This window comes from Cygnus atratus, chromosome Z (genome assembly GCF_013377495.2).
Source record: "Cygnus atratus isolate AKBS03 ecotype Queensland, Australia chromosome Z, CAtr_DNAZoo_HiC_assembly, whole genome shotgun sequence".
Taxonomy (NCBI): domain Eukaryota; kingdom Metazoa; phylum Chordata; class Aves; order Anseriformes; family Anatidae; genus Cygnus; species Cygnus atratus.
Window position 1 is genome coordinate 55,758,202 of NC_066396.1, and position 26,754 is coordinate 55,784,955.

Consider the following 26,754-nt stretch of genomic DNA (forward strand, 5'->3'; position numbering starts at 1 on the left):
TCTCTGGCTGAGTACCTCACTGATGTAAACATCTGAGTGTTTTTTTTATGAGACCTTCTGCTCCACAGAGCATGCACACGCATATTGGGTAACAACCTAATTTTAAACCCATTAAGTGAAAACTGATATTTGCACATAAAATTAATGAATGTAAAATTTCCAAGTTTAAACATGACTATTCAGTAGACGCTGTTGCTTCAGTAGGGGAACAGTATTGGTGACATTCAGTCCTTTACTGGTATTGAAGTAGACAGCAATGGAAAGTATCAGCTTTAAGAATACCACAGGTTTAGGATGTTTCCATAAAGTGCTTTGGTTTTTGAAACAACTGTTGTCCAAGAGTGCAGACTTTAAAAACAATAATGCAAAGTCCACAGGAATAACAAATTTGGTGGTCTAGGTAACCCACAGTACTCTTCCTGGTCTCATCATTCAACCTGTATGCTACAACTTTTGGTAAAATGATAAATAAATAAATTTTAATAAAGCTTGATTTCTCCCACATCATGATGAGATTAATTATTCTGTAGGTAATAAACTGCTGAGTCTTTTAAGAAGATGTACACTGCAATTGGCAAAGTTGCACAGGGAAATCCCAGGCATTATTGATCAATTTTTGTCCAGTCCAAGTCCCTAGATTTTAACATCCTGTGCCCCTCATTGATGGAGGGGGGAACTACCCATAAATATCATGCATGCTTTTGCTTACCGAGAGGAAATTATACTGGTATAGTAGTCTATAAAAGAAACAGGTATTTAAACTGTTTAGTACCAATGGTAGCAATAGGTGACCTTCTAAATTGCTGTGTGTCTGATCCTTGCTTCTCTTTTGTTGTTAGTTTTACAGAAATTAAGAGTTCAGAGTGTAAAATTTCTGTTTTAATTTCCATTTTTGTTCATGAGTCCTTTTGATGGTAATTCAGCATTTGGACAGCCTGCACCTCTCACTTGGCTGAAAGTTTCCACTTTGAAAACTAATACTCGAAAGACTTTTTTAGTGCTATCCTTTCACTGCAGTACACCAGCAGAAATACATTTCCCTCCTCTAGCTGAAATCCTCAAACATGCTTTGAGCTGTCTCAAATTTTACAGATAAAGCAATATTTTACCAGAGGACTACTAAGCAGTGAGTAGCTGCTACAGATTAAATTAATACGACTAACACCGAAACAGTAGCTGAGCAGCATCATTTTTATTCTGGTTAGAATTTCTGTCAAATGAAAACTATGTGTCTATCCAACATTGCAGTTGGATATCTCTGTAATTAAGTAATTAAAGGTGCCTGGGTTTGTACTGAATTGGATAAACATAAAACCTGGCTTAGCTGTGAGGATGGTAGCAGGAAATACTTGCTGATATATATGTAGTAGCAGCATCAAATTATCACTGCAGTTTTTGCTGTGATTTTTTCAACCCTAGCCAAAGCTAGCACCTCAAAACAATGATGAACATGAAGATGCATTAGGTTAAACTACAAAATGCAGACATGATATCAAAGCCTCAAACTTTTTTTTTCCAAGAATTCTTTATGTTTTGATTTAATTAATTTTATTTTATTCAACTGTTTAGCTTGAATCAGTATGTTTATCATCATGAAATTAAAACAGCGTGTCAATTTCAAATATATAATTAAAACAATTTCAGGTAAACTAGTAAAAATTCTGTGCATGTGTGAGTATATAGTTTTCTACTTAAAAAAAATTGATTTTATTTATGCCTGACAACCACTAATTTGTGTTTTTTTTTTTTTTTCATTATATGTCACATAGATTTGTAGTAGTCTAGGAAGATGTGAAAAATGTATACATATGTTCAGGTGCACATTCAAATATACTAAGTTACTATTCTAAGATAGTACCATGATTACTAATGTTATATTAAGATCTCTCGATATTCATTTTTCCTGTAATAACGTGCATTGCTTGCCTTCATTTCTAAGCATTCCAGGCAGAATGCAATCTCTATGCTGTATATCAGTATTTTGCATCCAACTGGCTTTAAGTCTAAAAATGCAGTATGGAAAACAATGAGAATTTTCAGAAGTACATAAATGAAACAGCAAGATTTGCTTTTATCTGAGAGGTTTAATGCAGCAGAATACTGCAATTTACATCTCATTTTGAAAGGCCATTCTCTCATTCTTGTAATTGACTTTTGTATTTTGAAAGATGCCCATGAAGTGGTTGAGTTTTTAAGATAATGCTTATAGTATTTGTATGCACTGACAAACAATTTTCCTCAGGATTAAATCATCCATGCTTTCAAACAACTTATTTTGTACACTGTCAGTTGCTGAATTAGTTAACAGTATTGATTTTATTGTAGGCAATGCCAAGACCCCATTCAGACAATATTTTATCCACTGTACACCCTAGATCTTTCTCAATTAGAGTTTCATAGTAGTACATGCATCACCAAGTTCAAGAGCAAGAATTCCATATACCCTCCTTTAGTACTCTCCCATCTGTGAATATTAAGGGTTCCACAATAGTCTATTTGATGCTGGCTGTAATGCCTAGTTAAGAGGTGAGAAGGTGATTTTTCTTCTCTACTCTGCTTTTTACTCAGCTGGAAAAGCCTCTTGCCCAGGGGCTGAGCATTGTACCAGGTGAAGCTGTCCTAGACTGCAAATCCTGGTAGACTGCTTGAAGTTTTCCTAGACTCCAAGGACTTTTTATTTTTTAACTTTTTTGAATGTGGGACAGGCTGCAAGTTCTGTGGAACAAATATGTGGGTTATTCTGTTGCATTTACCCTAAATGAACCCTGAGCTCTTTACAGAGTTCAGAAATACAGTTTGATGTGAACCGTGTTTGGAAGAGGATTAAATGATAACACATATTATAACACAGCATTGTTTTCCAGACGATTTCTCAACTTTCAGTAGCAACTGTCTTGCCTCTGCTCAAGGAAGTCTGTGGGTCAAATTAAATATCATTCTAAGTGGGAAACAGAACTCTCCAACTTGGATTATGTCAGTAAGTTTGCACTACACTGATGCCAGAAAAAAAAATTAGCTCCAGGTTTCTGTGAATTTCTGCTAAAAATACTGGCTAGCCATTCACCTCAACCAAGGCAAACAAACAATGCCTTAAACAGGAGGCTGGCCAACTGGGAGGGGGGAATTTTGGCCAAGACTGGGAGGGCTAACGGGAGTGGGAGCCAAGTGACTCTGCCACTGAAGTATAATGGAGTCATATACTTGACAACGTCTCACTGTTGAGAGAGTGGAGTATAAAGAACACACACGAGATAACCACCTACTTTGTCATTTTAAAACTTAAAACAGCTGTTTCTAAAAGTCCTTTTAACTGCCTTTGTGGATTTAATTTAATACGTGAATGCAGAGGAAAAATACAAGCTTTTTGAAAGAAAGAAATATGTAATATGAAATCTATTAAAGAAGATTCTTCAGTGAGAGGCTAGTAAAGTTGCCTTACATGTCTTAAATCAAGCCATGGCACATAATCAGTAAAACTATATCGTTTAAACAAAGTTCATAAGTTACAAGTGCACTCTTCCCCAGCTGTAGCCTATTATGGCTTGTAACTTAATGCATACATCTTAGGGAAGCTGTTAAATTGGGCTCAGGCTAGCAAAGAGATACTGTTTAAATCTCTAGAAAAAAAGGGCAGCAATAGGAGTGGGATCCAGCTGTTTTGAGGGAAGTTTTTATTGCTTCTCTTTTGATTCATTTTGCATATTTTTAAACATATAAATAATAGCTTTAGGAAAAAGAAGTACAAATGTGAGTAGGCAATATCAGTTAATTTTCCCATGATCTTACTATGCATTTATCATATATATTATGTTATATATTAGCATGTTAGCAGTGATTTCATTAGGACATTCTGGTCCCTATGCTATAATTTCTGTTCTCCATGTATATGTACAAAAATAAAAAGCCCCAAATCCCTACTAAACCAGAATGAAATTAGACATATTGTTAAATATATATAAAAACATTAACAAATACCACATACTGGGACACCAACAATATACTGAGAGGACTTTGGGGGCCTTCTTCCTTCTCCATAATGGACTTGGGTGCTAGATGAGTGAGCTGATCTAGCAGTGGACTGCTAGATGATCTTGTCTAAAGCCCTTAAAAGGCACAAATAGTAGCAAGATGTTATTTCAGGAAAAGAAGATCTGATTGTGGGGTGAGACTCCATTTGTGAGAAGCAACGTCTTTAATTGGTACTGAATACCTTAAATCCAGCACTGACTGGCGGTTCCTAGACTTCAAGGATTTGGAAAAAGAACAAAATAAAATTAAATAAATGAACTGGATGGCCTCCTGAGCCATTCTGAACATGTTACCAAGTAAAGGAAGAAAGAAGGCGGCGTTGGAAGTAAGCAGCTCAGAGAATGGTGTAGGTTTTGTGAACCATTGGTATGTTCATAGTCACAGCAGATTTAGATGCAGCTAGGGAAAGGAAGGGTAGAGACTGGGAGGGTTTCACTGACACCACTGTTGGACTGAGGCAAAAAGTCAATCCCTGCAGTGTTATGAATTGAGTAAGTAGGTTATCACTTGGAACAGAATAAGTAGGCATACTAAAATCAGGTGTTTTCAAGTTGACAGTCTGAAGACAACTGTTAATCATTGCTGAGCAGCTTAGCTTGGTCGACATTCTTATTTAGCATTACATGGGAAAAATGATAAGAACTTTGGTATAATTTCAATATCTGAAAATAGCAATAAATAATTACAAATTGGTCAATCTCTTGTGATAATCAGAAGTATAACTGACTTGCACAGGAATAGTATAATAATAATAACAGTAATCTAGAAAGGAAAAGACTGTTGGATAAAACTTTTAATCTTGTAATATTTCTCCAAGGCAACTGACTTACTCTGGCTATGCTGCACTTCAATTTAAAAGCTTGCATCAGAGAGCTAACATGGTACCCACTGACAAATCTATTTCAAAGTTAAATGAAGATAAGTGAGCTGGGCTGATTCTACTAAAAATTATGGACAGATCCCCATAAGTTAACATCCTTTCTTATTAAAACATCTACAGTCTAACCTGTCCATCTATCGCTGACCTGAAACCTTTGCTGGTAAAATGTGCAAAGGAAACGATTTGTTGCTGCCAGTAAAAAGAAATGGAGACACAGCGCTGTTCAGCTGATGCAAAATCACTTTGCTAAATGTTCACAAACCAACCAAGTAGCAATCCAGCTAAGAACCATGAATTCAAGTCAGGGGTTAAAAAGACTTTCTGGAAGTACTTAGCTTTCTTCCAAGTTGTATAGTAACTTCTACCTGATACCAGAATATTTTTTGATGTGAAAAAAAGCCGTAATAAGGTCAGCATATGAGTTAGACCAGTGCTGGGGTTAATTAGGGACTGCATGGTAGAAGGCATTATCTTTAGGATTTCTGTGTTACCTGGGATGGAAGCTACATAAAGAGCACGGTTCAGGGAAACACACACACAAAAAAGCAAACAACTCTTGCAGTAGCACGAGTTGAGCGTTGGGTTCCTTCTTCTGGCCTCCTCCTCCTTCATGTCTTTGCCTGTCTCATTCATGCTGGAGCTGCCAGTCCCTCTGCAGCCTGTTGCTCCCTGTCCCCCATGGGTGGGCTGGTGACAGGCCTGCACCCCAGGGCCTTGGTCAGACCCCCGCTCTCTGCCATGGGCACCGCGGCCCTGCCCACTACGTGGTTGTGCGGGGACATGAGCGCACCTTCAGCCACCGTGCTCCTTCACAGCAGCCCAGAGACGCTGCAAGGGCACGGTTCCTCCCTGCAGACAGGCAGTTATCAGGGAAAGGAATTTCACACCTGAGGATTGTCTCCACTCAACACGTGCAAATTGAGATTTTTCCAAAACCAGCAATGTGGTTAACTCACATCCTTTTACAGAAGGTCCCTTCTGCTGGTAAACCACAAGATCTTGTCAAAAATCACAGATTACAGCTCTTCAAAGAGAGATGAATAATTTGTTAAATTGAGGTAATTTTTTTTTTTTTTTTTAAATCTAGTGCCAGTTGGAAGTTTCAGTGTGAACATGACCAGTTCAAACACTCGGGCTCAGTGCAGACAGTAAGAACAAAATTTTAATAGGCAAGGCAACTGCCTACTCGCCTCTCTGTTTTATAGATTGACAGGACAACCTAGGAAAGATGATCACATTTTTTCAATTTCTCGCTCTCTTTTTTTTTTTTTTTTCCTCCCAAAGGTTGCCTACCACTATAAGGATGAAGCATTCTAATGGCATGGAGGACTCGGGAGAAACAAACTATCCCTGTTGTCTTGTTGCCAGGGCACCCAGCCATGGTCTTTCCCAAATCTTTCCCAAATCCCATCATCTCTGCCTCTGCTGGGGAGATGCTAGCCCAGAAGGAGCACTGCTGCAGCAGGCACAGCACCACTCACTGTATTTGCTCCTGCAAGCCGCACCCAGGAGGACAGGGACTTTTGAACCTCCTGTCTCTCCCTGCTGCTGCAGAAAACTCTCTGTGGAGGCATTCCCAACAGAACAAAGCACTGGGCCAGAGCAAGCAAAGACCCCTTGATTGGAATGGGAACAAAAAGTGTATGTGGTGCTGAGCAGTGACAAACAGACTTGCTCTGACATCTTGCCCTCGCAAAATTCAGTCCTATTGACATACTGAGTCAGACCACATTGTGAAAAAGGTAGATGCTGCTGCAGCAAAGTAGATCCTGAATGGCTTTCATTCTTATTTTGTTCTTTCCAATAAGGTCTAAAAGTAATGTGTTTGTAAGAGATGTGGACGTGGTCCCATGGGGAAACATGAGCCATTATCTTCTTTCTAGTCTAATACTTGCTTGCTTGCTTTAAATCTGATTAAAAGTCAGAGATGGTCACCACCTAAATCTAAAGATGACTTTTTGCTGAAGATGAAAAGAATGCATGTAAATTCTCATCTGACTTCTAGACAAAGCACTATGAATGTCTGTCACCAGTCAGAATTGGTGGCACATACTCACAGCAACTTCAAGCCTATGTAGGTTAAATTTATACTAGAATGCCTTCAAAATTCTTTTCATACCTCAGAAAATCTAAAGGAGAAAAAAAAAATTACTCCAACCCATTTGCACTTTTGTTTCTATTTAATCATCTCTCCCTCCCTTAGATCTGTGGGTGGTCACAAACGCATTGTCCAAGCAGCTTGTACATACACTTTCAATAGAAGCCTTGTCAGTAGATCTGCAGGAACTGGTTACCAGTGGAAACTTATGAAAGGGAATGCCCCTCTACTCCAACCCACCCCCCACACTGCACCCCGATCAAATTCTTTGTTCCTGTGATGTGTGTACATTTACAGACTGCACCATGAGGTCCCAAGACTCCAACAGTAATACAAACCTACCCAGCAGCATAAAAACCTCCTGCGGGGTGGCCTGAGAAACAGATGTCAGACTCTTAAACTCTGGGACAGATCCTTACGCTACAGTCACACAAGAGTAGCATCCTTCTACAAGAGTAAATCCAACTTAGTCCCAGGGACCTACTGGGTCAGCCTCTGACTTTTCAGTGTGGCTATGAGCATAAGAATCTGGCAAATGGAGTTGTTTAATGCAGATGTACATGGGTTTTTCCCCTAGGTCCATCCCTAGCCATGTCTTGAAGTCTTTATTCCTTCTATAGCAGGTTTAAAAGGGAACAGTTGATTGTATGAGACTGATTTTATTAACTCTAACAGAGCTGTTGACAAATGAATGAAGTGGAGATTAAATAAATGTCTCTGTAGTGTACCTTAGGTCACACAGCAGATTACAATTAGAAGTGAATATTAAATAAATAAATAAATAAAACTCCCTCCTAAAAATCTAACATTGCTCCAGCATTGTCTGCATGTTAAATGATTGACTAAGTGATTCAGACTGAAATGGCACCCAGCAAAATACTAATTTTACAATCAAAATGTTTATGTAGTATGGGATTTGGGGGCACGAGATTAAGAGATCTCATTCACCTGTGAAGAAAACTGTGAGAACAATGGAATTTAACTATTGTTTCATTCGATCTGTTGAAGAGTTTTTTTTTTTCCCCGTTGTATGAAATCTGTGGATGTATTTTCTAAGCAATTGCTAATTAAATAGCACTTCATTCCATGCATAGCCCCACTCAAATCATAAATTCACATTTAAATACTCATATTTCCATGATGTGAGTTGCGTTGAACTCTGTTTCAAGGGATGCATCAGGCCAGATTATTATGTGCCACCTACTGAAAAGTACTTCAGAACATTTCACAAGGGACAGTTTTTAAAATGAGGGAGAAAGAGAATAATTAAGTGAAGAGTTTTGGCAAGGTTTAAAAAGTGCATCCATAGTCAAGTCTGGTATGGGGTGGAGGAGGGGAGGAGGTAAATCACGTTTCAAATACTTGCAGGAAAACATCTTATGCTTGAGAAGCAGCATTTTGCACTGTATCTGTGTAAGCACAAAGATTGTAATATTTGACATTTTGCAGTTCTACAGTTAAGAAAGACAATTTATAGGACAAACTAACCACAGAAAAGGAGTTGGCATAAAGTTTTCCAAAATTGTCAAGCAGTAAAGTTTTTACCATGTTACTAGAATGTAATAAATATCCTAAGAAAAGGTTGTGAATCAGTTTTCTGAAAATGCAAACTTAAAAAATAAGCAGCAACACTGCCTTTAATAGGCAGGATAAAATAATGATAGTTCATGGTTTGCACACAAATACAAACAAATTAATTACTTCTCTCTCTTAATATTTTGGCTACAACAGACATTTGAATTAAATAAATTCACTATCAGGGAAGTAAAACAGTTATCTTTAGTACTTACAGTCTTTAAATACCAGGGCAGGGTCTCGATGAGGCAGAACGTGGGCAATTACAAGTTGCAGAGACTCCCAGGTTCTGTCCATCTCTGCTCTGCTTTTCCAGAAAGCAGCCACACGCTGCCCTCATGCCTGAGTCAGGCAAGTCCTGTACCAACTTTCTGCAGCTCATTGATGCGCTGGATTCCTGAGGAATTTCCCCACGTCTCCCAATCAGGCATTGCCTCAACCTCCACGACCCTCCGGAGAGTCCACCTCCCCGGACTGCTTATCTTTGCGGTATGCTGAGCTAATTAGCTGTAAAGGCAGACTGACAGGCTCTTTCCTACTCCTTCCTTGTTAAACACACCCACCTACAGGCCAGGGAGAGAAGCTAATCACGACGAGAAAGAAGTTTGTTTCATCAGGTTATTGACGATGTGCTGCGACAAAGACTGCTCTGGTTCATACCAAGTGAATAAAGAAAGTCCTTTGCTCACCAAGACTCTCAAAGTGTACGAAGATATTGCAAATATAAGGAAATACTTCATTAAGATGTAAAGCTGTACTAAACTCGATAGCATGAAGGTAGCATGCAGACTTGTTTAAAAACAACAAATTCAATTAAAAGTATGATTTTTTTCTTCCTCTAACTATGTAACAGGAGAAGAACGATATTAACGGCAAATGGAAAATTAATCCAATTAGCAAAATTAAACTTGTGATGTATTAGGTTAACCCAACTTGAATCTGTTTTACTGAAAAGCAGTTTCCCACTCCCTATACAATAAATGTAATAAAATGCCAGTGAATTAAACTATTTATGTATAAAAGGACCTGTGGGATGTGCAGAGGTCTGAACAGGCACTCCAATCAAGACAGACACAGATGCACTGGCAAAAGCTTGAAGCACGAATGCAGATACACTGCTGTTATACACATTTCTGTAAGAGGCATAAACTGTACAAATTAGTTGTTTTGCTCAGATTACTTTTATTTCAATTCCAGTAAAGTCTTTCTGATTTGGAAAAAATCCAAAAGCAAGGATGTGTTCTTTAATTACTGGCCAGTCTTTCCCAAACAGTATTAATAATAATAATAATAATAATAATAATTGTTATTATTATTATTTTTAAGGATGCAGCAGTGGAAAACTGCTACACAACCTTGTACCTCCATCACTTGCAAGTTTCAATACATACTGTTTCATCTATAGAGTGTGCATTGTACAACGTGTATCTGCTCTTTATCTTCAGGTTTTGTTTCCAAAATAATGAACAAACAAATAATGAACTAACACTTACTGAAATATTTAAAACCCATTTTGTTATAACGCACACATTCCTTGCTAGGTGAATTTGCTAAGATAGTCAATAATGCTATTGTCTTAACCTCTGCATTTTCCTAAGTTTACTCTGAAGAGAACTCTAAAGTTCATTCCATGTGTAAACTTTGTTGTGGCCTTTGATGACTTCAGATATTTCAGGAATTCTGCTGCTTTAAAAAAAAAAAAAAAAAGGCTTAATAAAGATATATTAAGCTGTAACTCCCTCGCTAACTCTACTCTCTGAAAAGTCTCGTCTGGCAGAGTAAATGAAAATGATAACTTACAGCCATCCATTAGAATACCTTTAAAAGAGCTAATGGATGCTTTAAAGGAACATTTTGAAAATAAACAGCATAGATTTCCATCATTCCATCCTTTCTATTCTCATGGAGCACAATCAAATGGGACAGGCTTTGTATATTTTTGGAACCCATTACCAAGACAGACTTAAGGTCATGCACCAGAAAGAATTCACTCACTGTGAAAAGTTCTAAATTAGAAGCCAAAAAGTGCGTGCACATCTTATGCAAAGAGCGGCAACTAAAATCTTGTTAAGCAGTCACTGAAACAACCTCTTAACAGATAGGAGTGTAGAAACATAAAAAGAAGTTTTTTCCCTTAACATTTAAAACGGAAATAAAATTAAATTCATTTAGGCTGCTTTTCTGCCCGTGCTAAAAAGAGCTATCTGCATCAGGAAACAGCCCTACATACCTTGTTAACAATCACTTACATGTAAGATTTAATTGGACTTCCTTACTTCTGTCACCAGACTTTCTTGCAGCTTTGATGCTAAAGAAACACTTACTTATCACATGTCTGCACTGGCCTGCCATGCTTTTAAGAATGTATACTGCTGCTAGCTAAGACTAGCTTTTTTATTGTAACAGCAAGAAGACAGAAGTTAAAAACTTTCAAACCCGAGTATGCTGCAAGACAGGACAGAGGCTGCAACTCCTCAATAGACTAAAAGCTGATTTTCAGTTCGGGCGAAGTAGAATAGATAGTATCAGGTGTGAGTATAAAATCAACCTCAAAATCCAAACTCCCTCATTTCCCCAGGCAAGTAAGATTTAAAACGTTGCAAACTATAGATTGATGACAAACTTTACCATGTCATACATCGGTAGGAAGGCTCTTACTTCACCTAAATCACAGATACATCAAGGTACTTGTTTTTCTAGGTCTTCAGAGAGCCAGGACATAACATAATAAAATGCATGGTGATATTTTTGAAAAGAGTTCAGAATGCTTACCACTTCATGTAAATTGTTAAATGAATTAAATTTATTGGTAACTGCACAGGCAAATTCAAAACCTGAGTGACTGCCAGATCTGTACAGCACTTCTTTCTTTCTTTTCTTTCTGGACAAGATCTATACGAGATCTTGGAGTGAAAGGAAAAATAAGAATTGCTTGTTTCAAAGAATGTGTATTATATTGTTTGATGATCCTCGTACAGGTTCAAAAGAAATTTTATAGGGTACTACAAGCTACCAGTTCGTATTTTCATGTGATTTTTAATTAAATCAAATATCTGTAACACGAGAGCAGAATTCAAATTTAAATTTCATGTCATTGCAAAAAATAGTTTTAAGGAACAAAGGAAAAATTTTAAAGAGGGATCCTCTGCACAGTAGAAGATTCTTAATCTATACAAAAACAGTAAAACTGACTTAAGATACTGTTGGAAATACTGTATTTAAATGATCTTACCTAGTGCTACTAATTTATTTTAAATTACGGTCAATAGTTTTTAACTAGAAACACAAAACAAAATCATGCAAACAAAATCAGAGGAACCAGAGTGATGTTTATTAATTTCCAGAAATACATTGTGTTGTAAAGAACTTTTCCTCCACTGTATAAAAGAATTGTTGGCTATTAAGTAACTGTTTCAGCTGTATGTACTGTGAGTTTTCTCATGTTCTGTGGCAGCTATGATAAATTATCCCCAGAAACTAGCTGCATCCAAGCTTGACTTAATGTTGTGCATATTTTCTCGACGTTGTTTGGTATAAACGTTTGCCTCTCCTTTCTGTAGTCGTCGCCTCAGAGCAGACTTTTGCTGTTTCGTCAGCTGGCGTTTTATCTTCCTTTTCACCAGTTCCTACAAATAAACAAACAATTCAGTATCAGAACTTTTTGAAGATCATTTAATACTAAGACATATCATAATGATACTGTATTTTCAGTACTAACATGAACATGTGGTAGTAGTGAACTTGTCGAGAAGGCCACCATGCACTGAGCAGCTGGTGATCCACACCAGGGTTAACTCGAGTTTGCCCAGGCTTGCCCTGTGCTGGGCTGCACAAATCCCTTGGCCTGAAGCAAACTCAGTCAACTCCTTCCAGCTCCTTCTGACAGACGAGCCTGCAGGCAGCTTCCGCTTGGTACCAGTGATTACCACTGCTCTGTGATCTTGCCTTTATCTAACAGAGCAGCAAGAAGTTTTCATAAGAGCATCACCTCTGCTTGACAGTAGAAATAGAGTTGTTTCCTTCTAAGAAGATCATTTAATTATCTCAACTGAGAGAAAGGTGAGAACCTCTGCTACAGACAAGGTCTGCACTGTTGGTATGTGGTTTGGAGTCATGTTCAGGGCTCCAGCATTTGAAGGGGTGTAAGATCGTCTGTGCTATTTTTTTTTTTCTTTTAGTGTTAGCTCTAATAAAAAGCATCTTAGGTGATATCTTGCAGGGTTTAAGTGCCTTTCTTACAGGAATCATAATGAACCAGTACTTTTCAGTGCAAAATACGTGCCTTCAACAAAAATGATAATGTCTTGTGCTTGAAGATTTGACAAACATCTTATAAGTAGAAAAGGGACCAAGAGAGTATTTTATGCCCTACAATAATAACCGGGTTTGCGGCTACATTTTTTTAGCACCTTGATTTTACAATACTTGAATTACAAACGGTCTGAGTACAATTCTAACCGAAAACAACTCTATCACAAGTGCGGCTAAGAGAGCAGCAGTCAGTGATGTGGAATCCCTCCTCTGCTTTTCACCTGCTGTGAGGCACTCTCCCATTACGGTCAGGACTGCCCCCGAGCTCAGTGCAGCAGGAGGGCAGGAGGTGCTCCAGGCAGGCAGCAGCAGTTCCCCTGCGGCCTGTGCAGGGAGAGGCCCCTGGTGGAGCAGGCTGTCCCCCTGCAGCCCACGGGTCCCACACGGAGCAGATCTCCACGCTGCAGCCCCCCCGTGGAGGAGCCCCCGCTGGAGCAGGTGGATGTGGCCTGGAGGAGGCTGCAGCCCCCCAGTGGAGGAGCCCCCGCAGGAGCAGGCCCCGGGCCGGAGCTGCAGCCCGTGGACAGGAGCCCCCGCAGCAGGAGCAGGGGGTCTGGGGGGAGCTGCCGCCCACCCGTGGGGGACCCATGCTGGAGCAGTTTGCTCCAGCACAAAGAGTGATCTTGTCCTTATCACAACTCATGAATATTTTTTATGTCGTCATGTTTTCTCCCCCTTTTTCCACCTGAGGATGGGGCTAAGAGAAGCATGGAGGAGCTAAGGTACCTACCGGTGCGAAATCACCACATGATCTAGTAACATTTCTTTTGCATTTACCCCAATTTCTGTTGCCTTGGTTTTTGTTTATCGCACTGTCAGCTCAACTTCAGTGCAGCACATGAAGTAGTAAGTTGGTAGTTAAGTCAGGAACCAGAAAGAATTATTTTGGCAAGTTACACTGTTTAAAAATTGCTGTGACTAATACAATTAAATTAAGAAAATACAAGGTAGTCAATAAATCCAGGTACCCAATCCTGATTTCAGTAGGAATGCTGCAGTAATTACATAGTATTCACCTGAATAGTAGTTTCCTAAGCTTTACCACATACAGGTTGACTATCAAAAATGTGAATAAAAAGAGTAGTATATGATCTGTCCTTCTTTCCTCGGAAATTTAGCAGAACTCAGTATTTAACCAAGAGCATTTTGGAAATTAAATCTGTGAATGCTCTTTAAAAATATTCCTGAAGAAATTCCTGTAGAAAGCTGATAAGAACTGGTTTAAATTGGTCCACCGATGTTTTTCTTCTGTTAGTAAAACAACTGTCATCCTCTGCTTTTTACAGGCAGAGCTCTGAAAGAAGGCTTCTCTACTTCTCCCACTTTGGTGGACAGATGACTTCCTTCACAGTTCATACAAGGCTTGCTAGAAGAAATTTTGCAATACAAATACCAGATATTTTCACTATGTAAAAATGTAAATTCACAAAATACTACTGCTCAACCACAGCATGCAAGTCTCACTAGTCTCTCCATCATCCTAAGCCTGACTGTAAGCAAAATGAATAAACAATTTTTTTTATTATTTAAATTTTTGCATAATTCGCATTATTTCCTATAATTAAATTACAGCAGTCCCTACAAAGATTTGTACAAGCACAACAAGACATTTTATTTTGTCTGGAATAGCTTATTGTCTGTAACTCATAAGGCTTTCTTTCTGGCACAGTCACCCAGCTATGACTGCACCTACTGCTATTACTACTATTGTTTATACATGCCCATATGAATTCCTTCTGTGTGTTTAATCTGGAAACCTCCTTATGTTTTAATATGTTTCTCCATTGAGAAAGCTGTATAAACAACAGAGAAGTGCTAGAAGCAATAACAGGCATTGGCTCTAAGCAGCTCAGTGGGTCTTACTGCAGTGCCTTTTGTGTTTTTAGTTTTGCAATCACGTTCTTATGTTACAAATAGCTCATCATGCATATCCTTCCTTTAGTTCTAGTATTCAAAACTTCAAATAAGATTTAACAATGGGCAGAAACATTTTACTTAGCGTAAGAGCATGTAAATGGAAAGATCACACAAAGTAAATTGACACAGGATGTTATGTGGCTGAATCTCTCGAAAGCTGCTTCTGCTTTTATCTTTCTTTTAGAACAGAATATTAGGTACTTAAATGCCATTTGAATATTTTAACATGTTTGATGTGTCTGCCTACAGAGAAAACACGCATTTGCTAAACAATCAGGAAGGTTTCTACAGTGAGTGACCACTGCTACCACCTACTGGTGTACAGAAATATAATTTCAAATAAAGATCTATAGGAGATTCCAAAAGAAATCCAAAAGAAAACACATTTTGGTTAGCAAACTGAAAGGGAAAAAATATATATTGCGTGGATCAAAAGCCAGGCAATTCCTAGCCATCATCCTAGCTCTTCTTTACTTCATTTCATAATTCAAGGCTAATTTTTTTTCTCCTTAAGAAGATACAAGGCCAGGTCCTCCAGCGAGAACAGGGATGACTAACAAAGTCTCTCTCTTTCCTTCACATGAAGTCCTGTAAAAATGTCTTAGACAACTTGCAAACATGCTGTCCCCTAACACATTTATTTATACATAAAACTGGCCTTTCTTCCATTTAAAATTTAGAAACACTTGTTAAAATGTGATAGAGGTAGCCATACTGGATAGTATGCTGAGTAGGGATGAAGAAAGATGTAAAATTCTGCCACAAAGTATTAGTTTGTACAATGCTGAAAAGTCAAATTCATATTGCCAAAGACACTACGACTACAAAGAATTCATATATATGTTTCAGAAATGTGTTAAGAGATGTGTTAGAAAGACAGACGAAAAAAGGTCAAGGTAAATCTTTACTCAAGCATGCACATTTAAAATACAAAAACAATTACTGGGAACAGAATTCATTTCTAGCAACAAAAACGAAATTCAAGTTGCTAAGGCTGGAGTAGAGCTTTTGTGAAAGAGCAAAGAGCAACACATGAAGTACAGCACTGGATATAATTCACTTGTAAACACTTAGAAAGTATCAGACCTATTTTTCTGTGAGCAAGGAACTACAAACCAAAGAGGTACGCAGTAGTAATCAATTAAACACAGTTACTGCTAGAAGATATTTTTACAAATACCTACTAACAGCTACACGGCAAGATGGTATCAGAGTAAACTAGGTAATAATTACCGGTGGAATGGTTGAACAGCTCCCAACACTGCTGGCTGATGTACTTTTAGTTCTTGTTCTGTGCTCCGCAATATGAACCATACTGTCTTCGTTTCTAAAATATGTAAATTAATGTTTTATTCCATTTAGTGAGATAAACATCATTTCCCTTTATGACCACCGTGTTTTAGTCAATTTTTTGAGATATAACCCAAACTGCTAGCAGAACATTTGAGTACTACACAACATTCACATTTGAAATATTAACACTAGTTCAAAAAACACGTTATGACAGGAAGGATTATAGTGCAATAGCCACATGTATACTACACAAAGTAGTGTAAGAAAAAGAAGCTTCAGAACACTAAAAAGATTAATTCAGATTCTGTACACTGCCTAGGCATAGAATTTCATAAAAAAGGAAAAATGCAAAAAGAAAAGAGGGTGTATGAACTTTGTACATGCATTCAGGTACATGGGGGAGCTTGCTAACCATAGTTTGAATTTCATATAAAAAGGAGTTAGCCTAAAGGTAAGCAAGAATTTCCAAGTGTGTCAGTAAAGGCATTAAAAGCCAAATGGTATGACATTCAGTAAAATATATTTGAATAATATATTCTGAAGAGATTGTTCTTGCTATTTTCAGCTGAGTGAGGGGCAGAAGCTGAGAAAGAGCATTCTAATTATAAACTTATTCATAGAAGTCACTTAGCAGCAGCAGCATTTTAATATCAACAAATCTTTTACTCACATTATTACCAGAAATAAAGAAAAAAAGGAAGAAAATTTCACCGCACTCCTAGACAGTAAATATAAGTATTTACCTGTAAGGCATCAATTCCTTATTTAAAGTTGACAAGTCAACCAGATCAGGGCATTCATCTTCGTTGTCCTTACCACTGCAGCCCTCTGCTGGACCCGTCTGATTTTCAGCAGCATTTTCAGGTATTCTTTTGTGCTCAGAAAATCCAATTGCACAACTCTCTGCATCTTCACTGGACTTCCAAAGCACAGGCTGCCCTTCAACCTTTTCTAAGGCTGAACTCAACTCTGACATACTCAGTCTTCGTGAATTTTCACTACTTTCAGTGGCTTCAGCATCTTTACTGTGATACAAGTCTTCAGAGGTTCTGCCTTCAGAAACCACTTTATATATGAAGTCTGCACTGTTTTCTTTATCTTGGCCGAGGATGTTGGTGTTACTTTCAGCATCTTCTACAAATTCCCTCTCCTCTGTTGTATGATCATCCTCATCAGAACCCACTGTGTAAAGCAGTTCATCATCTTCCTGCATTTCTTTTGTATAACCACTGGCAGCAATCTCTACGTCAAGAGAACTCTCTCTCCTGAGAGAAACAGAAGTAAGCTTTCTTTTAACATATCAAATCATTATCCTAGATTTCGGATTAAAAATACTATCAAGTTAGACTATAATTACCACGCTATTAACAAAGACAGTATACTCCATTGGAACACAGGCAACACATTACAGTGCCGGGCTTTGGGTAGTTAGCAGAATGTGGCTTGACAGAACCAAACTTTCATTCAAGATGATTCCATCTCCATAACCAGCACTTACTGAAAGTAAACGATTTGATTTTAACAAATATAATACTTAAATTATGCTTGTGCAAACAGAACCATGAAGGATACGTTGACACACACACAGACAATTCCCCTTTGAGAAAGGGCTCAGAGTGGTATAAAACCCTTTAACTGAAGCAGCTTTGCTCTTAAAATACATAAGAAAATAGTTTGCTTCTCAAAAGGGACAAATAACATTAGAAAGAGAACTTTGAGGATGATAATATTTGAAGAGGCAGCCACCATGTGTACTAGCATTTTGAAAATTAAATTTAAAATTGAAAACTAAATTAATACTTGATACACCAGGACTGTTAAATATGGTTTTAAGAGTGAGAGAAACTAATTCTGCGTCACCGTAACACTTATGGCTTTTGGATGGACCTCCTTCCCTTAGCTGCAAGAGGTAAGACAAAGGAGACAGCAGAAGATTTTAAGACGTGCTTCAGCTTTTGGAAACCACTTTTAGTAACTGCCAATGAAGACATGAAGACAATATGGATCCTTTTTACTGTAAGAATGACAAAAATATTTCAAATTGCATAGTTAGGCTCTTTTTCCCCCTCTTCACTTCTCTTAAAAGCATCTCTCAGAGGCATCCATTTTTCTCATAAAACCAACATAACTACCATAACATGGGGGAACTAAGAGTCAGCTTGCATTTTTACCTGATATCTTGGAATGATGGAAAGAGCTCACTCTCGTAGTTGAAGCGTTTCTTAAAGAACTCCTTAATGCAGTTAACATCTCTGTCAAAATACCTGTTTAAAAAATACAGAACTGTACAAATGCAATAATCAAGGTAATTAAGTCTATTGGTATGACAAACTTTTACTCTGCATTTCTTGTCTTTTATTTGAAAATTAACAACCATCAGTGATCCCACGTGAAAAAGCATACGTATAGGTATACAAACATAAATACAGATTATTTCTATTAATTTCTTAACTGAAAGAAATAATTTTATCTGAGAAGCAATTAATTACAGATTTATCCTAAGGAGTTTTCCACTCATTCATAAAACAAACAGCATTTGTAATGTACGGTGAAAACATTAGAATTTGAAGCAGGCGTATGAAATCACATCATGGTTGAGTATTTGTTGGCATTAGCACTTAACTGATTTATTTTGCATTTTGCATACATCCTTAACTTTGTACATACCATTCAGCATTTGGATGTGATGTTGATACCATCTGAGGGAAATCAATCATAGTGACATGATCATCATTATCCAGTATGAGATTAAATTCATTGAAATCCCCATGAATCAAACCATGATTGCCAAGTTTTACAATTAGATCCATTAATTCACTGTAGACAGCAGCAGGGTCTTCTATTTGGTGTACTTGGCATCTGGAAAGTTAAATAAAGAAGAAAATCTCCTGAACCCTGAAGGAATTAATTTAAAAATATAGACAAGGCATATGAGTTACAGCTGACAGAATGACAGGGTAATTTGAGTCATCAGGGTTCTCCAGAAGTTACTAGTCCAATGCTCTGCTCACAGCTGGGTCAATTCTAAGATTAGATGAGACTAATCAGAGCATTCCCAATGAGGGCTCGAAAGTTTCCAGGGATGGAGACATACTGTGCAACCTCTGCCACACTGCCTCACTGTCCTCATGGGGAGAAACCTTCTCCTATCTCCAGGCTAAATCTCTCATTTTAACTAAAGCCCTTTGTCTCTTGTCCTCCTACCACGCATGATGGTTATGCTGCCTAATTTAAATAATAGATCCGCAAATGTTTATGTCTGGATTGTTCTAGGTAACTTAGGTCTTCCTGTATTCAAATACCTCACAAAAAACCATATTTTCAAGACTAAGTTGGTGGTGAGGAAAAGCCAAAAAAAAAAAAAAAAGCTTAAAGCACTCCAGAATATACACCAGTAAAAGCAAAGTATATATTTTGCCCCAGAAGTGGGCAAAATACACATCACCTTATTTTTACAAGCAGAGTAAATAGGCAGCTGTCTCATTATACCAGGAACTGTCAAGAAGAAGCCATCATTTACAGCTATTTTGTGGTATATTTTGGCCTGAATGCAACACTACAGTGTTATGAGAATATATCAGTTGCACATACTAACAGAAAGCACAAGGGAATTCTAGCAGCTCTGTAATAGGCTGCTATTGAATATTTTCATATTGATAGCAAAATTAATTGGTGACATTTCTTATAGCCAGAGGTCTGTATCATAAACTGTATCCCTTGTTCTTTGAATTTGGAAGTGATCTAAACTGGTATCTTCTGAGATGTTGATCATCTGAGATAATTCTCATCCAGTACAGCATCTCCTTCAGGTTAAAACTGCAGAACAGGGAGAGCATGGCAAACCTCCCCTGCAGATGCCCACATGTAACTTTAAAGCTTTCTGTCTACAGGACAGATGTGGAACTATTTAACAAACAAAGGTGGGGAAACAGGATAAGTCTTAAAAGGCACTTCTTCAATGTAACTCTTCAACTGTACACTTTGGGATTAATTACACTGAACCTTTGTTATTGTACATGATACAGAGTATCAAATAGGTATTTTGCATTCTGCTATGGAAACAAAACAAAACGTTCATTCACATATAAAATTCAACGTTTTTTCATGTTTCTGGGTGTTGAACAACCGAAGAAAAGTAATCTTCCTTGAACAAAAAACAGAGTGTACATGGTGCTCAATGCACACAAATTTAAAAAAAAACAACACAGAAGTTCAAGAATGGCAAGTTCTGATCTTTCCTGAATCTTTACCACATCATGGATCATGAACTGGGGCTCAGAACATGAAGGATATACAACTCAATACTGAATATCACCACTAACATATAGAACATACATTTCTGTGTAGAAAATGGTTGTAGCACTAACCTCTGTATCACATCGCTCTTTTCTATGTATTTGTACTTAAAAAAATTAAGTCTGTTTCACCAGTCTCTTTGGACAAAAAAATATTTTAATTTTCCTTCTCTCACCAATTTCTCCAAATATAATGAGGCAGAACCCTAGCCATCGTGGGCCTGACAGCTTTACTCAGCATGGTCAGAATTGACTCATACGATACGGAAAAATGCCCTCCCTGCTGCCTTACTGAACCTATCATTGCTAGGGTTTCTGTAAAACAGAGACTTCAAGCTTCTAAACTTACAAAGGGTAGCCATCAAGGAGTTCCATAACAACTGCATGCCTGTTGTAGTCTACAGGTTTTGGAACAGGAAATTCTCTGTCATACAAAGCCTGGAAAAAGACAACATATTGAAAAAATAAAAGATAACCATTAAGAAAACATTACATACGTGACAAACTACAAATCTAAGATAAGCAGTATCATTGTGGAAGCAGCATCCTACAGATTATTCAAGTGCTAACTGTAAAAATCAAATCGTGTGCTTAAGAAGGAAGAGCAATCTGAACTTTCACTACTAAATATGCTTCTGTATTTTCCAGAGTTTAGTTATCCTGCATGTGGCAGGAAAACACAATGGAATAGAAAAACAGCAGAATCGTATCTGGTCTGTTAGCTTAAGAAACCACCAGCAGATAATTGGGAATAGGGTGTTAGAAAAAGGTTCCACAGTTCTTGTAAATACAGTTTGGCCTGGTCAGGTAATCCACACTCAGCTTCAGTAAGGCAGAAGTTTCTTCTTAAATATTAATATCCAGTATTACACTACATTAAAGATTAACTAAAGGTAGGCCATAGTATTTTGTAGCTCTGTTAGCTTGCTCTAACCATATTTACCAAATCATTCCCTTGATTCATAGAATGGCTCAGGTTGGAAGTAACCATAAAGACCACCTGGTTCCACCCCTTCTGCCATGGGCAGGGACACCTCCACTAGACCAGGCTGCTTAAAGCCCCATCCAGCCTGGCCGTGAACACCTCCAGGGACGGAGCATCCACAGCTTCTCTGGGCAGCCTGTGCCAGTGCCTCATCACCCTGAGCAAAGAACTTCCTCCTAATATCTAGTCTAAATCTACCATTATTTTAGTTTAAAACTGTTACTCCTTGTCCTGTCACAACACTCCCTGAAAAAGAGTCCCTCCCCAGCTTTCCAGTAGGCCCCCTTTAAGTACTGCAGGCCGCTATTAGCATTCCCTTAAGCCTTCTGTTCTCCAAGCTAAATAACCCCAACTCTCAGCCTTTCTTCACAGGTGAGGTGCTCCACCCCTCTGATCATCCTTGTAGCCCTCCTCTGGACCTGCTCTAACAGCCCCACGTGCTTCTTGTGCTGGGGGCCCCAGACCCGGATGCAGCACTCCAAGTGGGGCCTCACAAGGGCAAAGCAGAGGGGGACAATCCCCTCCCTCCACCTGCTGGCCACACCTCTGCTGAGGCAGCTCAGGATGCAGTTGGCCTTCTGGGCTGCAAGCACACACTGCTGGCTCATGTTGAGCTTCTCATCCACCAGAACTCCCAAGTCCTTCTCTGCAGGGCTGCTCTCAGTGAGCTCTCCTCCCAGTTTGAAACTCACTGCTTACAGCCCTAACAAATACTCTGTAATTATGTTTGTGGAAGTAATCTAAATTGACAAGACTAAAATACCGCTAGATATTTCACGAATTTTCCCTAGCATATAGGAATGTTCTTCATTGCTTTTCTAAGACAAGGTTAAGTGAAATGACGCTAGTTTATTCACTGCCTTTATTAAGATTCAGATGACTGGACAGCTTCACCTGAAATTTCATGGAAATTGCTTCAGTTCCATATGACTTCCATGGCAAAGTTTGATTTAATCACTTGAAAGTATACAAGATACATTAGCACTGTCATTCTCTGAAATGCAAAATTTAAGTCCACTAGAAAAAAAAAAAGCATAAATCCTACCAGTATTGCAAATATGAAGTGATGAGAAGATAATCTGAGAAGTACGTTCCAGTCTATCACATCCTTGTTAATATGGTGCAAACAACTACCTACCTTCATGTAGGCAAACTCCTTCATGGCTGCTAGCCGGGATAAATACAGCCATGACATTTTGTGTCTGTGCTTATGGTAGTCACGCTTATTTTTCAGGCTGCGAAAGGAAGTTCTTCCAAGCCTGTGCAGTTTCATTGCAAACTGCTGCTCGTCTTCATTTGCAACAATATAAATATCTACGAGAGAAAACAGCAGCATAGATCTGATAAATAAATGGTATCTGACAGGTATATAATGAAACAGTGCAGTGAGAAATCTTACTTGACTTCTCAGAACTGCTATTTCTGGAATGGCAACTACACTTCTTCTAACAGAAAAGACAACTAAACTTGTATATTATACATTAAAGATCCAAACAAGTAGAAATTATTGTTGAAGATATGCTGCTCCATTAGTAGAAATATCAATCTGATCTGAAACGTCTTCAGACTAGGAGATAAGAAGTAACCGAAATGAAGAACTGAGATGATTCAAATTCTCTGACTTACCGTTCCTATATTCAGGATAGACCGGTATTTCTCCAGACTACCTGTAAACACAGACCAAATAAAAGCTCCCCCAAAAGGGTAACACAGGGCAAATGCTGAACTCCAGTGGTTTTAATAACTCACTGGAAAAGACCTCCTTCTTTTGACTGGACAGAAAACTCAAAGGACCTCTTACTTCAAGCAGCGTTAGCAATTAACTAATGTTTCATTCCTACTATTTGTCCTCAGTAATCCTCTGCTCATTTTTTAATGACAAAAGACATGCTGTGCCAAATTACAATCAACATATGAGCACGAGAAAACAAGATAGCACTCCAATAGTTTGGACTGCATATTACTTTTTTTTTTTTAGGTGGGATGAAAAATCTGATGTTAATCTTTTTGACGAAAGGCTTCAAAATTCTTCGCAAGGCATGAGACAACTGTCACCTCTCTGCAAAATACCTTTTAAGGAATCATCCAAGAATTGTACGAAATGGTCAGAGTAGAACAACGCTTGCGGAAAAATTCAAATGCAGTCAAAAGATTCGCACAGAACTCCAAGTGACCCATAAATTTTGGGGTTTGACAGATTAACTGATATGACTATCCAAAGGGAAATTCACCCAGTTTCCAACAAAACATTAGCAAAAATACAGACATGTTTCCTCTAAAAAAATTAAATACTGAAAACATTTTTTTAATTACCTGATTCTTTGCCAACACCCATCTGGTTTCCAACAGAACTGATGACTTGCCGGGAAGACAGAGTTCTCAAGGCAAGGTAATCATATCCTGCATTAGTTAACCGATAGCCCTGGACCGCTAGATAAAAATAAATTACACAACATTTAATTCCATATTATGGATACATTTCTTTTAAAAGAACTTCTCGTTTTGGTCTCTCTTCTTTTTTCTGCTTATGCTACACAGTACCCAAATAGTATTTTTGCTGTCGGCTAGCATCAACCCAACTTGACAGTAAGTTTAAATTCCTGCATGCCTTATGAAAATTAACTGGATAAAGGGTAGACATTTTGTTAACCCCTTGCTAACGCAAGCAATAACAATACTTCAAATAACATGGGATTACTCTGAAGGATGATTACTTAGGAGACACTGCAAGAATTCAGGATTGTTTTAAAGACCTAAACCAAGCCTTAATGCTCTGAAAAATGGAGACTAAAAGGAGATGAATTTCACGAAGACTCCCACATTATGCTTGCAAAGCCAGATGGAAGTGTAACACTGAAGGAAATCCAACACTACTAACACAATGGGACAGAATAAGTACTAATTTAGTGGTTGTTTCTGACTCGGTGAAGGTATAAGGCTTTTGCAATCTGTTCCAGTTTGTCTGCTATAAGACTGTAACACATTCGGCTTGATTCCTACATGAACTTGAATATTATATTAGCTAACAACTATTTATTTTTTCCATTAATTTGTTGACTGAGCAAAAAATCCTTAACTGTTCCTCTCTTTTTGGCTTGGCACCTTTATTGGCACCAGCAGTTCAGAAATCAGCAACACCATTTGTTGCTGAAAGAATTCACATTCCCAAGCTAGGCCCAAGACAAGATGAGGCTAGCAAATGCTCTGGATACTTGAACGTACCAAGCTATAATACTTCTGCCAAGCTAAGCTATAATACTTCCGCCAAGCTATGGTGCTGAAAAATTGGGAGGAACAAGAGAAGGATCCCAACGCAAAAACCAAACTCACTTTTAGTCCGTTCGTAAGCCAGGAGCTTGTGCTTCACCAGCTCTCTCAGAATCTTGTTACAGCCGCCGTGCTTCAGGCTGGCGATGGGCGCGACCAAGCTGGCAGGAACTATCTCGTGGTTCTTCATGCCCATTTCCACCTAGCAGGGCAAGCGAACAACGGATCAGTTAGCTCAGGAGGGGAGCTCACGGGTGGCACAGCGCCAGATCATCCCAGAGACTGAGCTTATCGCCTCCCCCCGGGGCTTGGCTTGGCTTGGCTTGGCTTGGCTTCCCTTCCCCTTCCCCTTCTCCTTCCCTCCTCACCGCGGTGAGCACCCTGAAGTGCTGCCCGCTCAGGTACCGCAGCACGGCCACGTTCAGCTTCCCCATGGCGGCCCCACCCGCACCCTCAGCGCAGGCCTGACGGGCCTCACGCGCACACACCGCGCATGCGCATCCCCCCCGCCCTTTGCTCCGCCCGGACTGGCGGAGCCTGTTTTGGGTCCTGGCAGCTGCATATAGACGCGTGTCCTCGGATGGATCTCCGCATACTGAGCTGGTAACGAGGTCACTAACGACTCAAAATCGAGAGAGGTTAAGTCTCTACCCCTTGGTGATGGCTTAACCCCTCGCTCTACTCTAAAGGAGTTAATTGCGTTGCGTGTGCATCTGCCCAGACCGATTCCAGTGGGAACACCACCCACGGCACGAACCATCGAGAGAACTGCCCCCGGCTGCAACTGCGCCTGCGCGGCGCCCGGCCACAGCCATGGGGCTGTGTGTGGGGAGGCTCCCAGTGCGCCTGCGCCTGGCAGCCCCGCTCCGTGCGCACGCAGAGGGGAGCGGGGGCGGGCCGGTTCGAGCCCCGGAGCATGCGGGTTCCAGTCCCGGGAGCGGCGTGTTCGAGCGCCAGGAGCCGCCGGTTCGAATCCCGGGGGCGGGCACAGGCCGTGAAGCGCGGCTTTGCTGTGGAATTCCGTTATTGTCATAAGTAATACTGGGACCTAATGAGGTGGAAATACAGCTGCAGCTATTCCATCTGTGTGTTGTTAGGTGGCAATACTTGGAACCAAATCATGTCTAACTTGCAGTGTGATGTTGCTCACAGAGGCTGTTTTTTTGATATATTTTATCAAGGTTAAGTCTGTCTGCACCAGTTAATGTGAAAATGCCCAGCAATGTTTCTGAGGGCTCTCAAAATTTGTTTCTTACATTACAGTTCAAATATACCACCTACTGAGGAATCTTTATGTGCTTTCATAAATATGATACCTATGTTTGTATTTCAGAAAGAATCCCATTTACCCCGGATGGTTTAGGGCAGCACCCCAGGCTGTGCAATTTATGGCCCTGAGGCTGGTGACATCTGTCTCTCTCTCTACACAGACAGCCTCTGCTGTCTTGCCCATCAGTAGTCCCTTCAGATAGGGCACTACAGCTGCCTGGTACTGAGCCACCTTGCTTTCCCCAAGCCTGCCCAGGGAAAGGCGGAGGACCACCTTCTGTCATTTTCAAAGTATTTGTGGTTAGCATGCTTAGCAGTGGGCAGTTTGATGGCTCCTGACAACTTCCAGTTCAAAATATTATGTGTGGTTTTAAATAATACTAAGGAGCCACGGAGGAAGATCACGAAGAATGCTAAATACACCACCACTTAAGAGTGTCCAAAACCAGCCTAGATGTTATTGTAAATCCTATGTAGCATGATCCCCTAAAAACTGTCATAGTAAGTATCAGCAGATGAAGTCTTTGCACATGCATAAGTGACCTGTATATAAATGAGTCTTCAGGTAATAGCTACATTAGTTTACTTTACCAAGCTTTTTTTTTTTTTTTTTTTAAAAAAAAAGACCCAAAAGCTCTTCGCTGGGGGTGATTCTTACCCTCTGCTCTGCTCTCGTGAGACCCCACCTGGAGCACTGTATTCAGCTCTGGGGCCCCCAGCACAAGAAGGACATGGACGTATTGGAACAGGTCCAACAGAGGACCATGAGGATGATCAGGGGTCTGGAGCACCTCCCCTCCGAAGACAGAGAGAGCTGGGGCTGTTCAGCCTGGAG

At 39.3% G+C, this 26,754-nt stretch overlaps 2 protein-coding genes across 2 annotated transcripts in view; both read right to left on the reverse strand.

Annotated features, from left to right (window-relative positions):
* LIX1 (limb and CNS expressed 1) overlaps positions 1 to 9,339 on the reverse strand; it is a 29,019-nt gene extending 19,680 nt beyond the window's left edge. Inside the window, exon 1 of the mRNA XM_035564217.1 lies at positions 8,798 to 9,339. Coding sequence (XP_035420110.1) covers positions 8,798 to 8,879 — 82 coding nt within the window. The 5' untranslated portion in view covers positions 8,880 to 9,339. The remainder of the gene's footprint in view (positions 1 to 8,797) is intronic.
* Positions 9,340 to 11,891: 2,552 nt separating this feature from the next.
* On the reverse strand, positions 11,892 to 25,173 carry RIOK2 (RIO kinase 2). Its single transcript, XM_035564218.1, has 10 exons — positions 25,019 to 25,173; positions 24,714 to 24,852; positions 23,697 to 23,813; positions 22,522 to 22,697; positions 20,748 to 20,836; positions 18,771 to 18,962; positions 18,275 to 18,367; positions 16,847 to 17,368; positions 16,044 to 16,137; positions 11,892 to 12,208 (listed from the first exon to the last, which is right to left on the reverse strand). The coding sequence occupies exons 1-10, from the start codon at positions 25,082 to 25,084 to the stop codon at positions 12,047 to 12,049; spliced, it is 1,650 nt and encodes a 549-aa protein (XP_035420111.1). The 5' UTR covers positions 25,085 to 25,173; the 3' UTR covers positions 11,892 to 12,046.
* Between the last annotated feature and the right edge of the window lie 1,581 nt (positions 25,174 to 26,754).

What these genes read in the sequence shown, in the direction of transcription:
- RIOK2 (XM_035564218.1), bottom strand. Translation starts at nt 25,084, where the DNA reads ATGGGGAAGCTGAACGTGGCCGTGCTGCGGTACCTGAGCGGGCAGCAC. An exon ending in ACTTCAGGGTGCTCACCGCG is followed by an intron (nt 24,853 to 25,018) that starts GTGAGGAGGGAA and finishes TTGCCCTGCTAG; the next exon opens with GTGGAAATGGGCATGAAGAA. An exon ending in GCTGTTCAACCATTCCACCG is followed by an intron (nt 12,209 to 16,043) that starts GTAATTATTACC and finishes GTTTATTTGTAG; the next exon opens with GAACTGGTGAAAAGGAAGAT.